The 13,602-nt window shown below is 49.3% G+C and overlaps 2 protein-coding genes across 2 annotated transcripts in view; one reads left to right on the forward strand and one right to left on the reverse strand.

Moving 5' to 3' along the window:
- Positions 1-1,330: 1,330 nt before the first annotated feature.
- On the forward strand, positions 1,331-8,904 carry LOC311444445 (leukotriene C4 synthase-like). The gene is made up of 5 exons (XM_084535614.1): positions 1,331-1,516; positions 5,458-5,557; positions 7,041-7,111; positions 7,730-7,811; positions 7,967-8,904. The coding sequence occupies exons 1-5, from the start codon at positions 1,459-1,461 to the stop codon at positions 8,106-8,108; spliced, it is 453 nt and encodes a 150-aa protein (XP_084391740.1). The 5' UTR covers positions 1,331-1,458; the 3' UTR covers positions 8,109-8,904.
- MGAT4B (alpha-1,3-mannosyl-glycoprotein 4-beta-N-acetylglucosaminyltransferase B) overlaps positions 8,564-13,602 on the reverse strand; it is a 43,423-nt gene continuing 38,384 nt past the window's right edge. Inside the window, exons 10-15 of the mRNA XM_084535613.1 lie at positions 11,963-12,070; positions 11,199-11,392; positions 10,765-10,843; positions 10,211-10,298; positions 9,828-9,940; positions 8,564-9,674 (exon numbers count right to left, since the gene is read on the reverse strand). Coding sequence (XP_084391739.1) covers positions 9,651-9,674; positions 9,828-9,940; positions 10,211-10,298; positions 10,765-10,843; positions 11,199-11,392; positions 11,963-12,070 — 606 coding nt within the window. The 3' untranslated portion in view covers positions 8,564-9,650. The remainder of the gene's footprint in view (positions 9,675-9,827; positions 9,941-10,210; positions 10,299-10,764; positions 10,844-11,198; positions 11,393-11,962; positions 12,071-13,602) is intronic.

Raw genomic sequence — 13,602 nt, forward strand, 5'->3', positions numbered from 1 at the left:
TGGAAGTGTTTTCTAAAACCCGAACTGTTTGTTGAAATGATGTAAGTGGAAGTGGGCTTCTATTGACACCCTGTACGAAATCAAGGATCACCAACAGATCCTGTTAAACAGAAATATAAAAAATAACCTTCAGTCTGGGTCTGTTGGCAGCTCGCATGGTCAAAAGTCTTACCATGTTTTGCAGAGGTAGTGGTTTTGCTATATTTTATGTGTTTTGCCAAAAGAGTACCAACTGTATATTCGAATAAGCTGACTTGGAAGTTTTCAACTTGATAAGCTGTCGTGGTGGGGTTTTGAGATGAAGATCCAAAGCAGAAGTAAGAACTTGCAGCATCCTGCTCAGGGGAGGCGGCAGGTCTGATCATCTCTTGTTGGTGCTGTGCACGAATTCTGTGCTGAGACTGTGTGAGCCTGTGTCTGCAGAGAGAGCAGCGCAGCCCTTTCCTGCAGCCTCTCTCAGTACAAAGTTAAAATTAAGGGAAAACCTTAGCTGATAATGAATGAAACTTTTTTTTTTTTTTTCCCCCCTTTTTGGTATTTAAAGTGGTATTTAAAATTTAAAGCTGGTATTTAAAATCAAAGTAGCCTTTTATCTATATTCTGAGTTTTAAAGCACATTTATAACTTTTTGAGCCAATGTGTATTTTGCCATTGTCACCCAGGAAGAGATTATATAGGGCTATAAAATACTGCTGTTCTTTGAACTTCACATTTCACATTTATAATTCATTGTAATATTTTTGAGTAATTATTTTTATATCCCATTTGGCCACCCTTTCTGAACTGAGAACTTCTATCTTGTATTTTAGCCAGAAAAATATCAGTACTACAGAATTTTAAGTACACCTGAGAACTACAAAAAAGGCAGTTAGAAAAGGACTGTACTGTGTAAACTTACATTAGTATTTAATAAGATAAGCATCTGAATGCTCAACTGCATGTAGAATCCAGTAATAATTAAGTTATTCCAGTTCAAGTCTAGAAAATCTTTCATGTGGTCAACTCTAGTACTTGGAATAGGAGCAGCAGGCCAAGTCATGAATCTTTAAACCCTTGTTAATATTTTTGTACCCTTGCACGTAATTTACCTGCTTTAGAACTATTTAAAACTAGCAGTAAAAGGCCTGGCAATTTTCCCATAATCTTTCAATTGCTGGTAATAGATAAAGCAACCCGGGTACGAAATCGGTAATTGCAAGAATCTCAGTTTGAGTGCAACAAAACTTGTGCTGCTCCATGGCTCAGTGCAGGGCACTCGGCTCTCACAGAGGTTGTCGGATGGGTGCTTTGGGAAGGTTTGTGGCCAGGGGAGAGTTAATGGGCTGTGGAGGAAACGTGTCACTGCAGGGCAAGAAGCTGGCTCCGCTGTAGAGCGTGCACTAGTGGGAAGGTGGGAGAGGGAAGCGGCGAGCAGCCCTGCTCTTCGTGCTCCATCCCTGCTCTGCTCCAGAGAGCACCATGAGAAACGAGATAGACCTGCTGGCCGCTGTCACGGTGCTGGGAGTCCTGGAGCAAGGTAAATGCCCTCAGGATCGGTGAGGTATCAGCTAATTGTGCTTAACCACGTGGAACTTGGTTGTGTTTTGCTCGCAGGCTGTGTGGGAAGGAAGGTGCTGATGTCCAGCAGGGAAAAATGATGCAAATCACTCGGCTGTTCAAGGTGTAAGTGTTACGTGGGAGCAAGTTTATTTATTAGGGAGCAAAATGATGTGCAAACCTCACAGCCGGCATTCTAGAAGGAGACAAAACTTTTAAGTTTTACTTTTAAACGTAGAACAATTGGAGCAATTGAATGTTTGAATTATTTTGTGATGGATTTTCAGCAGATAACTTGTAGTTTGGATGGGTTGGAGGTAGGAGCCCAAACTAAAGGTGGGCTGGCTCACTGTTGAAGAGGTCAGCGTGCGAGCCCTTATCAGATGTGTGTGCAAAGAGCATCCTGTGCACATGGGCTCCTTCTCTGTGAGCAATACTGTTAGGTGTCCAGGTCATACCCTGAGCAGATGACAAGACGAGCTGATGCCACACAGTAATTCAGAAACTAACGCGAGCCCTTTTGGTTAGAAATAGATGCGAACATCCTCAAAGAAACTCTGAGTGAATCTTAGTTGAAGTGGACGTGTCCATTTCAGCCTGCTCAGAAAGCAACAGCCCGAGCTGCTCCTATCTCAGCAGTGCTGCAGGGCTCTGTCTGTGCCGTGGCTTTAGCTGGGGGCAAAAGTGGCCCTGGGGCTGCAGGAGGGGGGTACCCACCCTGCCCTGGGGACGGTACCCCCCTTTTGTTCCTTTCTGTGTGGAAAGGTGGTTGTTTTTCTGCTGTTGTTTTTTGTTACTGAATGCATTCACCTTAGAGCTGTTGCACCTCTTTGCTCACAGAGGGTTGGATGTGATTCTCCAAGCAGCCTGATTTAGCTGTCAGGTGCTACATGTCTTAGGACAAGCACTATCTAAAACATGAACATGCTGCTTGAAGAAAGGAGTTCACAATTTCTGAACTATCAGTAATTTTCCTCAAACAATTTACTCGGCAGCTGATCCCTAAATAGCAGCTTCCTCTCAAATACATTTGTTTTACGAGAACTTTAAGAAAGGTTGCAGCCCTTGGCACTTCACACTTCCACACTATGCAAACCACGGATCAGTGTGAAGTCAGCAGACAAATAACAAGCACAGCACCTTCCACCTATATTAGGTTGGACAAAGTAGCCTAACTTATGGTCTCTGCTTGGGAAGCCAGGGAGCAATTACAAACTAAGAGGGTTCCTTTCCTTCCTCTCTGCAGTAAGAAATGTGTGTGCTAACACCACCTCGATGCAGAGCTGTGCGGGAGCTTCCCCTGCTTCTTCTGCAAGGCTATTCTGTATGTGGATTACAGATCTGAGATCGATTTTGAGAAGGCAGAGAAGTGGAACAGTGACACGCATGATACATACAAATGCTCTTCTGTCACAGGTTACGTAGGAGACTTAATTTAATAGCTGGGCTTAGTAAAGGACTGGTCGATTTGTTGTTTTTCCTCCCTCATTTTTTTTTCTGAGAGCACACTGTTTCCACATTCTTCTAATTAATTTTCCCCTTTTTAATTTAGTTAGGATCAATTTAGCAAAGCTCTGAGCGCAGCGCTCCATCAGTGTGTGCTCTGGCCCTGGGCTGAGCGCTGTGCCTGGGATCAGAACGCTGCTGCCAGGCTTAGTTCTTTTTTTCCCTTTTTAGTATGGCTTCAAAGGAAATAAAGCTTATGCAATGTCACCGTCTGTCAGTCCCCATAGAGCTTGTTTGCCAGGATCATTCAAATGTGATAGAGATATCAGCCATAATAAGGTTAGACAAGTTTGTGGACATAATCAAATAGAGAACGGAGCTCCTGCTGATGTTCCTCAGTGGGAATAATGTGAAGGGAGAGCTCAGCCCCTAGGAGCCACTTGGGAATCCACAGAGGGGTTTAATTTGAAGACACGTGCCATGGAAAGCCTTTCTGAAGGGTTCCGCAGAGCAGATTGATCGCTCTTCCCTATTAGTCCCTTCTGAGAGGTTTTGTGTGATGTGGCTTTTCAGCACCTCATTCTGAGGATTGCTGCTTTTGGAGGGTGAATCTTCATCCTGGCACTCCACCATACACCAGGTTTGGAAGACAGACAGCCATGCTCCAAAATGCTCTCACTCCTCTTGGGTATTCTATATGTTATCCATCTACAGGCATAAGGGATCTTGCAGGAATTGCTTGTCTACAGGGGCAAATACTCAAACAAGACATTAAGCATAGAATTGACGGAGAGTTTGGGCTTAAAATGATTCCTAAAGTGCTCATGGGTCTGAAGAATGCTCCGTTAAGCCTTGGCAGAGCTGCATGGGGTGCAGTACCTTTACCTTGCTGCATTCCCTGGGAGGAGTCTGGGATAAGACCTGAAAGCATGAAATATCTGTGTAGGAGAGGTGTGCTTGTCTGATGGGAAGAGGTAACGAGATGGATCACACTTCCATAATCGTTTATCAGCGCTCTGCCAGCCACCGCTGACTCGCAGGCTGTGCACTGCTGCAGCCCTTTCTGGTCTGCAGGGCGGATATGGTGTTGAGCAGAGGCAGGGTGATATCCTCACCCACAGCCTTTATCAAGATGCTGCAAACAAATCGGGGGGTGGGGAAGTGTCTTTGTTTCTTCTGCCTTCCTCTCCAGCCCCAGCTGTGCCATCGCATGCTGTGTGGAAGACACTGGAACGTGCATATCCTGAAATGGATAATAGGTTGTTTAATACTCAGGTCTCATAGCATCAGGTTATTTACATTTCTCATTCCCTTTTCCTCTACATATGTTCCAGTGCTTTTCTGCAGGCGTGCATGGATCTCTCATCCTTAATCTTGCAACATTTGTCTCTACTTTCCTCTCTCTATCCTGCTGCTCTGTTTTATCCTCTTTCTTAGAATAAGACAGTCCACAGCAAAGTCCTTGCAGACTCCTTGTCTGTCTTTGCAGTGCCCTGTTAGTGTATGCTACATCAGGACCTTGCTAATCCAAGTGACTTGCTTAGCAGCATGCTGCCTCAGCCACCAAAGTAATTGTTTTTATAATTTAATTTTCTCCTATATGAAAATCCTCAATTTCCATAAAAGCAAAATGTAGTAGTGCACATAAAAAAAAATAATACTTGAAACATAACAAGCCCCTGTGAGAATAACATCCATCAAATAGTGGAATGGTCCAAATCTTCATGTTAACAACTTTTCATCATTGTGAAGTGACTTTTGACATCCCCAACAAATGCACAAAGGAGCGATGTAGCAGACACCACGATGATACCTTGGCCTGTGTTTAGTGCAGGCTCACCGTGCTAGTTGGCAGTGCTTAAACTCCTCAAACTGCCTCCTGCTTTGGGGCTACCCTGCAGGAATGAAGAGGAAGAAATAATTGCCCCATTGCCTTATAATGCCATGATTATGAGCATCTCTAGTTGACCTAATGATAGCCCAGTGCTTCCTGGCTTGGGTGCTGCTCTGTACTGGGGTGCCATCCTTGTACAAAAGATTTGTGCCTCTCTGGAAGTGTTATATGTTCCTGTGAGACTGGCTGAGGGTGTACTAATGTCCTAAATCCAGAGTGCAAGATAAAACATAAGAAGAATAGCTCTGTGATGGGCTGGAGGGGGGGAGTCCATGTGCTGGCCTTCCTGCAGGGCCAGGCTGGGTGTGATGCTATGCAAAGTGCCCTCCAGCACATCAGCTCTGTGCCACACATGCTCTGTGTGGCTAACCAAATCTGGATTTACATCCAGTTCGAGCAGGAGGTAATGGCACTCTTATTTCCAGTCAGGTGTGACAGCCCCGGACTGTGAACCTGGTGGTACTGGCCATTTTCCTCTTACCGCTTGCTTGATTCCAGACCAGATAAAGCTTGGCTAAACAAAACACTGCCAGACTGTTACCTTTTGTGTGTTATTCTTTTTTTTTTTTTTTTCTTTTTAGCCTATTTTACACTGCAAGTGATCTATGCTCGGCGGAAGTTCAAGATCTCTCCTCCAGAGACAGCAGGTCACCCTGAATTCGAGCGGATCTTCAGGGCTCAGTAAGATTTTGACCTGTTCATGGTGACTGAATCTAGATATGACTTGAGTCAAATGTGACTACCAGGAAAGACCAAAGTCACTTTTTCACTTATTTGTGCTGATACTAGACTTTCTTTCATGCTTTGCATGCAGATGTAGAATTATGACAGCCAAAGCAGCGAGCAAGTGCCTTGCTTGGGCTGGTTTTTGTTTTCAGCACTTCGGCTGGAGTGTTTCTGTCCATGACAATCCTCATTCTGCTCTCATGAGAGGCAGCCAAATTAAAAATTAATGGCTGTATGGAAGAGGTGTTGAGCATCAATGCATTACAATCATTAAGTTTAATATTAATGTTGGCTCCAAAATGAGAATAGCTGAAGCTGTATTAATAACCTGATGTTTGCTTGCATGTTTTTGCTGTTGAATTGAAGCAAAGGATCCTGCTGGCAGAACCAGCTATGAGGACCTTTTTTTTTTCTTTTCTTACTTTTTTTTTTTTTTTTTTAAGTCCTTGTACTGTGAAAGTCAGCACTTGTGGGCCCATGCTGAGGGCTGTTTCTTTTTCCTCTGTTTCTATGGAGTGAGAAATGCTGGGGCTAAACTGGAAACGTTTACAGATCCCTTCAGCTTCCAGCAAGCACCAGCTCCCATCTTTCATCTCAGTCGTGCTGTTTCGTAAGCAGCTGAAAGGAATTGGCTGGAGTGGCTTTCAGTGATAGTTTGAGCACGGCGGTAAATTCTGAACAAAGCTGATGCATTTCCCTGCCAGTAGGCAGGAAACATTTGTGGAGTGGCAAAAACACTCGCTTGGGCCTTTTGTGATGTACTGAAAGGCCAACCTGTGTGGGAGGCATCAGTCTCTTCTAGCTGGGTAGCCGCCGGTGTGGCTTTTAAAGGAATGCTGAGAAGCTCCATTACAGTCTGTGGTGGAGGTGACCTCAGAACTGGGGCTGGAGAAGGTATTTCTTCCTAGTGTATTTCTTCATTTTTTTTTCCTCCATTCTTTTCCCTGTGGAAAAGGATGCAAATGGATAATTTGTTTTTATATCTTCCAAAAAAAAAGTGTGTGTGTGGGAGGTATTGATTTATTACTTATGGAAACCTGGCAGCCTCCTCTTGCTCAGGCTCTAACTACATTTGCAGTGTAGGTTTCTTCAGACTTTCCAGCTCCCAGTCTGGCTCCATTCCCTGAGACTCAGTGACTTCTTGGCCAAATTCAAGATTAGATTGCTTAGGACACTGTAAAAAGTAGAAAAAAAATTAAGAAGCAGAAAGGCATCGTCTCTCACAGCGGCAGCTCCCAGCACCCAGCAGTCCCTTCTTGCCTGGCTTCTCCTCCAGGAGAGGCAGCAAGTGCCTGCATGGCCCCAGCTGTGCCCTTCTCCTGGAACAGCACCATGGTGCCAGGGGTCTCTCCTGCAGCCTGCTCTGGTGTGTACATGAAGTTCGCCTCTGTCTCTGATGTGTGCAGGTGCCGGGTTAACTCCCCTCCACTTCTCACAGGGTGAATTGCTCCGAGTACTTCCCGATCTTCATCTCGCTCCTTTGGGTTGCTGGGATCTTCTTCCATCAAGGTAAGGGGAAATAAAACAACCAAGCAAACAAAAAAGAATGTGCAGATGGACAAATCCCAATATAAATCCCAGTGTGACTCAGTGGTGCCCTCTCTGCACCAAGAAGCAGTTGCTTAGGGAAAGCAAAGCTCCCCCTTGCCCTGAAGGGATTCAATGGGATGGACTGCGGAGCGCTCTGCCTCTGGCATGCTATTTGGTGGAGATGTTCCTGTGGTGGCAGCAGCAGCCCCTGCTCCTTCACTAGGGCCCAGCCAAGCCCTGTGGTGTTTTCCTTGGAAAAGTCAGGCCGGGGCCAGGAGTGGTGCGCTGCTCGGTTTCAGCGGCTACAGCTTCCTAATGAGTTGCCCTGTCAGTAAATAACCAAAACCCAGCCTCTCAGTGATGTGGGGTGGGTGCAGGGGATTCACCTGCAGCAAAAGCATGAGGAAGGATTGAGGTGAGCACTGGAAACCTGAGTCCAGAGGCAAGGAGAAAGCACTTGGGCTGTGTGTGGATGGGGCAGCTCATCCCTCAAAGAAAGTGAGGAAAGAAACCCCATTTGTACTCCTGGTGCCCGAGTCCCATCCTACTGTGTTCCATGAACATTTTGGGGCAGTTCCATCCCTGGTGTCCCTGCAGGGACGGCGGCAGCCTGTGGGGTGCTGTACCTCTACACCCGCTTCCGCTACTTCCATGGCTACGCGCTGGCCGCGCAGGGACGGTGAGTACCCAGCCGGGGCTGCAAGCACCCAAACCCAACCCCGTGCATTCCCCATACCACCACCACCCCTGTGTGGGCTGCTCATCCCCTCAGGTGCTGCCCTGTGGTGCCCAAACCCATCCTGCTGGGGCTAACGGGGATGTTTCCCCACACAGGTTGGGGCCGCTGTACGCCAGTGCCCGGCTGCTGTGGCTCCTGGTGGGCCTGGCGGTGGCTGGGCTCCTGGCACACTTCTTGCTGCTCCCGTCCTCCCCGTGGGCGCTGGCATGGCCCCTCCGACTCCTCAATGCCTGGTGAGCGAGGCCTCAGCTCCCCTGGGCACCCCAACCTGCTCTGTACCTTGAAATGCATTTAATTCATGAATTGGCCTGCATGCTGTCATCGTTCCTCACCACTGCTGTGGGCATCCCTGTCAGAGTGTGTCACACCACGGAGATAGAAAGAATAAATGCCTTTTCTCCACAGAAATCATTTGTGACTGTCAAACTTGCTTGAGGGGGGGACTGGGTGTGAGAACATCAGAGGTTTATGGGCATGGGGTTGCATGGGAAAAGCTACCATGAATAAAACTAATTTGAAAGTGTGTGCAAACTTGTCTAAAACCTCACCACAACTGAGGGGAAAAAAGCCTTACTTTAATCTAAAGGGCTTGCCCCTGACTTGAATGATCTTGCCTTGCCAGGCCCTGGTCCTGGACAGGACACGGGCCCAGCGCCTCCCCCTGCAAGTGACTCTCACCACTGCACCAAAGGTTTAAACTTTGCTTTTATTACAGTGCACATTATTTTATATATTTATATAGAGAGATGTACTTGAAAAATCAAATGTATCCAATAATAAAAAATACAGCACATTAAAGTAGTATAATGCATTCCAGTGTATAGCTGAAGAGACATTGGGATTTACACTAATCCCTACTATTTTTGAACTGGGCTACTTCTTTTTTTTTTTTTTTTTTTTTTTTTTTCCTCAAAAAATCACACCAATCAATAACTGAAATAGTTATTTAAAAAGCTGTTTTCTGCACTCAATCTCAAGGCATGAAGACACTGGAGACTTCACCATGAGTTAAGGGGCTGTGTTCAATGCTGGCAGGCACAGTGTGGCGTATATATTTTTATTCCCTGCCATACTCATAGTTCCAACCCCCTTTCAGCTTCGTTCCTCCACCACAGGAGGGTCAGCCCTCACCCTCATGTAATCCTCAGCTGTGGCCAGGACCAGTGCCTGTGCCAAGGCGATGCAGACGTCAGTCCCTGGCTGTTTCCATCCTGGTGATCCTGCACCCTGTGCATCAGCCTGCAAAGCAAGGGCAGGACTAAACTGTTCCAGGCCCCCTTTCTCCCCAGATACAGCCACCAGCAGCCCCCTTTCCTGGGCTGAAGGTGCGTTTAGTCTCCGTGCCTGCTAAAGCTCATCCTGACACCAAACGGCCCCGCGTGTTGGTGGGACTGCGGCACCACACACATTGGCGATGCACCCACAGGAGGAGCGGTGAGCACCTGGGGCTTGCCCAGGAGAGCAAAGCCAACCCTTCGCAGCAGAGCTTGGTTTTTGCTTTTGCTCTTCTTCCAGAGGAAGGTCTGTCCTGGCCCTGCAGCACCATGCACTGGTGCTGGCCTCGAAGCCGGGGTGTCGAGGGCCATCCAGCACCCGTGTGTCAGAGTGCGGCTCCTCCCAGCAGCCAGGCGCGCGTCTCGCTGGCATCACGGTCCCTACGTCTCGGCAGGAGCAGGCGGCGAGGCGCTGCACACCCACGGCCGACTTGGGGAGGAGGGAGAGGGAAGGGAGGGAGAAGGACCCGGGCTCTACACGTGTCCATCCTTCATCATGCCCACTTCACTCTGCTTTTTTGATAAAAATCTGCAAGGAGAGGGAAGGCAAAAATCACACTTGTGCAACTGCAGCACGGTACCCACGTGAGGTAGTGCACAATGGATGCTGGAGAATGTGGGGCTGGGGTGGATGCACTGAGAGCTCCCCAGACCGAACGCTCAGGCAGGAGCAGCCCCGTACCTCGCTCAAGATGATCCACACCGGGGAGTCAGTCTGGATGGACAGCCGGATCGCCTCCAGCGGCCCGAAGGACGGGTCCACTTCGCCTTCTGCAACGCCCTTGGAGAAGGAGCCTGGTGGGAGAGCACAGGGGTGAGTTGGGGCTGGTGGACCTGAATGCCAAGGGGACCACAAACGGACACTACGGCCCCTCTGTGCACAGCACAGGGCCCAGATGAGAGGGGGAGGCTGAAACCAAGTGTAGTTGTCAATAAAGTGCAGTTGAGATAATTTCGCAGACATTATGCTCAATGCTGGTATCATTTTCTAAACAAATAGTGGCCTTGAATCACTGGAAGATGAGCACAGGGCATGCATGTTCTCCACCCTGCCACCTGCTGTACCTATCTGGATGTAGCCATCCGACGTCCTGCGGTATTTGACAGCTGCACCTCTTCCCTCCTGCAAGGTTTCCTTGTCCGACTGCAGGCTCTGTGGGATGGAGAGGCGCACTCTGCTCAGGGCTGGAAGCAAGAGACACCCCAAAGCCCCAAGCAACAGCAGGAACCCCAGAGCTGTCCTTGCAACACTCTTGGCCATTTTGAGGTCACAGCATCCCATGGCACCTCGGCCCCTCACCTGACACCATGCAACCCACTCCCCAAAGCAAGAGGATGTTTGCTGCTGCTTCAGCTGCACCATCCTGACCTCTGTTCTTTCTTCTGCAGCCATCCCATCCATCTGGGCACCCCTCTGCAGGCAGGGACAGCTCCTCCGGAGGCAACCCCATCCCACCTCCCAAGGTGGCATCACACCAGGGGTGACCCCCATCAGGACGCCAGCACCTCCTGAAGGAACTCTTGGGAAGGTTTTTCTGACAGCGTTCAGCAGTTTCCTTCTCTCAAACCTCTTTTCCTTCCCACTCCACCCCCGCCTCCGTTCTCAATAAAACACTTACGTCAAACGGCAGAACCTCCACAGTCGTATTGAAGAGTTTGTCTTCTGGGTGCTCGATGTTCCCACTGCGGAAGAAGAACCTGTGACAGAGACAAAAGCCATGGAACACCACACTGAGCACAGGGACATGACATCTTTCACCCTGGGTGAGCCATCAAACATCTCAACCGAACAGGCACCCTCCCAGAAAGCCCACGAGTGCCTGCTTGGGAAGGAGAGCTTCTGTGCCAGATTAGCAAACTCTGGATTGCTCTGAAGTGCAAGAAAGCAAAGAGGTCTGGCAGTCGTGGACCCACCAGGAAGGGTGGAGTTGCCTCCCCCTGGCAGAGCACTGTGCCCTCCTCCCAGGGAACCAACCCGTACCAGGGATGGACAAGAAATTTGGAAGAACACACGGGAAGTATTTCCATGCTCCGTGCCCCCCCAGACACTGGCCTTTCGATGCGGAGTGGTTTGAAGAATCTGAATCGGATGAAGTCTCCGGCAGTGGGTGTGAAGGCCCAGAAGAAGTCCTCCTGCAGGTAAGCCTTCTCCAAGGTGAAGTGCTGGTAGGTTTTCAGGCTGGTGCTCACCTCTGCAGGAGGGTTGACGTGCTCTTTCCGCAGGGCTTGCTTGCCAAAGTCTTTGTCCTTGATGGACACAAAGCAAAAGGGCAGAAATGGGTCATACGCTGCTCTCAGCCATGAGGAACTACACACACACGCTCGTGCTCTGCCTGCAGCACGATCCTCCCAACTCTGCCTGTCCCCTGACGCAGTCCCTGCTTCTTGGCCAGGAGCTCACACACAACTCTAAAATTTCACAGAAGCCTACATCCCAACAGCTCTCTGCCAAGTGAGAGACAGCAAAAGAGAGGGCAGCTTTATTAAGGGCCTTAAAATATTATTTGTTTGCAGCAGCTGAGGTGATGTCTCTATTAATGGTACCAGAGAAGCAGGCGAGGAGCAGGAGCACAGGAGCTGGTGCCTCCTCGCCCTGAAGGGCAGGAGCACACCAAGGTTTAAAAGCTCGCTGTGCCTGAGAAGTAGGAGCTAGATGAGCTCCCTGTGATTCAGGATAAAATACAATTACTGCACAGAAAGCCACAAACCAAGGTGCTGTCCCTGATGTCCTCAGGCAGCCCCAGTGCCCACAGGCCAGGCCCAGCAGAAAGGCCGCAGGCAGGTTGGAAAGGTGATTTCGCAGCATCTGGTACCCACCTTCAGCTTCTGGATCTTTCCAGCCAGGGATGAGTGGGTTCCCACGTGCTGGAAGAGCGAGGGCTTGAAGCGGATCCTCAGGTTTGCCTTCTGCCTGTCGCAGTGTTTCTGAAACGGGAAAAATCCCCCAATGCCCCCGTGTCAACCTCCCCATGCTCCAGTCTCCAGCACCGCCAGAGAAAGGGACGGGAACATGACCAAACCCCAAGGAAAAGAGGTGTGATGATGAACCCCACCCTCCCTCTGCATAGCTCCCTGTGTTATTTTGGCTTTAATTTGGCCCCAGGGCTTTTAACTGCGCTCTGGAGGAGCCTGTCCTTGGCTCTCAGCTGGTCATCGCTGGGGTTCACAGGCCCAAGTGCCAAATATCTCCTCGCCAAGCACATCTTGGCAAGCGACGAGCAAATCTCTGGGCTCTGCGAGGTAGGGACAGCCAGAGAATTTAGTTCCTTTTGTCCTTGGCTTATCTGGAAAGCCTTTCCCTATGACTCAGAGCTCGGGATCTCTGAAGTGACAGTAAGTACCAGGATACTTAGAGCGTAAGCTGGGGTATTTAGAGCCTAACAGGCAGCAGCTGCAGTCTCTCCTCAGCTGGGCAGCTTTCAGTTTGTTGGCAGGTTTTGCTGGGCACTGAGACCCCTTGGCTGTTTCACACCCATCCCACCAGGCAAACGAACCCGGACAGGCAGCTCTGCTGCGGCCAGCAGTTCTCTGTGGGGTACAGGGAGAACGGTGATGGAGAGGGAATAAAGGACAAAAGGGAAAAGCCCTGAGAGTGTGGAGCAGAGCCACGGCGAGGGGAATGGCAGCAGGGGGCACAGGGTTTCTATGGAGGTGATTTCTTACCCCTTCCCCATCTCATTTGCCTGGCACTGCTGGGCATGGTGGGGAGGGGCTGACACCAAGCAACACCCCAGAGCCGGGAAAACTCGAGCACACCCCTGCGAGCTGCCAGCAGATAATCCCCTAATCAGCTCACGTTACTTTAGAAAATCAAACCCAGCCCTGCTCACAGGAGAGACCCTGCTCATTGCCAGTGACAACAAACGTCACCCCACAGAGCAGCCGTCAGGCCTCATCCCTGGGTGGGCAGGGAAGGGGGAAAGGGAGAGGAGGGAGCTACGACATCCCCGATCTCTCCTCCTCCCTTTTACTCCTTCTGTTAAAGAAGCATTTGCTGACAGCTACTTTGTCCCCAGTGGAGCTGGGAGGGGGAATGGCCCAGCTGGTGGTAACAAGGTCATCCTTTCACACGGCTCTACCCCAGGTAAATCTAAAATTAGGGAACAAAAGAAAGAGCAGGCTACGTCCAGAGCAGACAAAGCACTTAGGGAAAGCTCAGGTCAAACAAACTTTCAATCAAAAAGACAAATCCTCACTGCTACCGACTTGGTTCTGCACAACAGGACTTAGGAGTGAAAGTCGTGTTTGAAAGGGCGCGGTGCAGAGTTAATCATGCAAACAGTGGGGAAAAGGAGCCAGAAATCCACACGGAAAGTAGGTTAATTTTTAAAAAGGCAACACATTTAAGAGGCTTGCAGGTGCCCCTGGGAAAACCTCACGAGGACTTTGCCAGGCTGGAGCTGAACAGACCTGGCTGTGAGGTAGGACCCGCATTTAACCAGTGCTTGGGCTGGGGG

Source organism: Aythya ferina (assembly GCF_964211825.1).
Source record: "Aythya ferina genome assembly, chromosome: 14".
Taxonomy (NCBI): Eukaryota; Metazoa; Chordata; class Aves; order Anseriformes; family Anatidae; genus Aythya; species Aythya ferina.

Excerpts from the sequence above, each read along its gene's own strand:
- LOC311444445 (XM_084535614.1), top strand. The coding sequence starts at position 1,459 with ATGAGAAACGAGATAGACCTGCTGGCCGCTGTCACGGTGCTGGGAGTC. Across the intron at positions 5,558-7,040 it reads GAGCGGATCTTCAGGGCTCA|GGTGAATTGCTCCGAGTACT; the intron begins GTAAGATTTTGA and ends CACTTCTCACAG. Across the intron at positions 7,112-7,729 it reads TGGGATCTTCTTCCATCAAG|GGACGGCGGCAGCCTGTGGG; the intron begins GTAAGGGGAAAT and ends GTGTCCCTGCAG.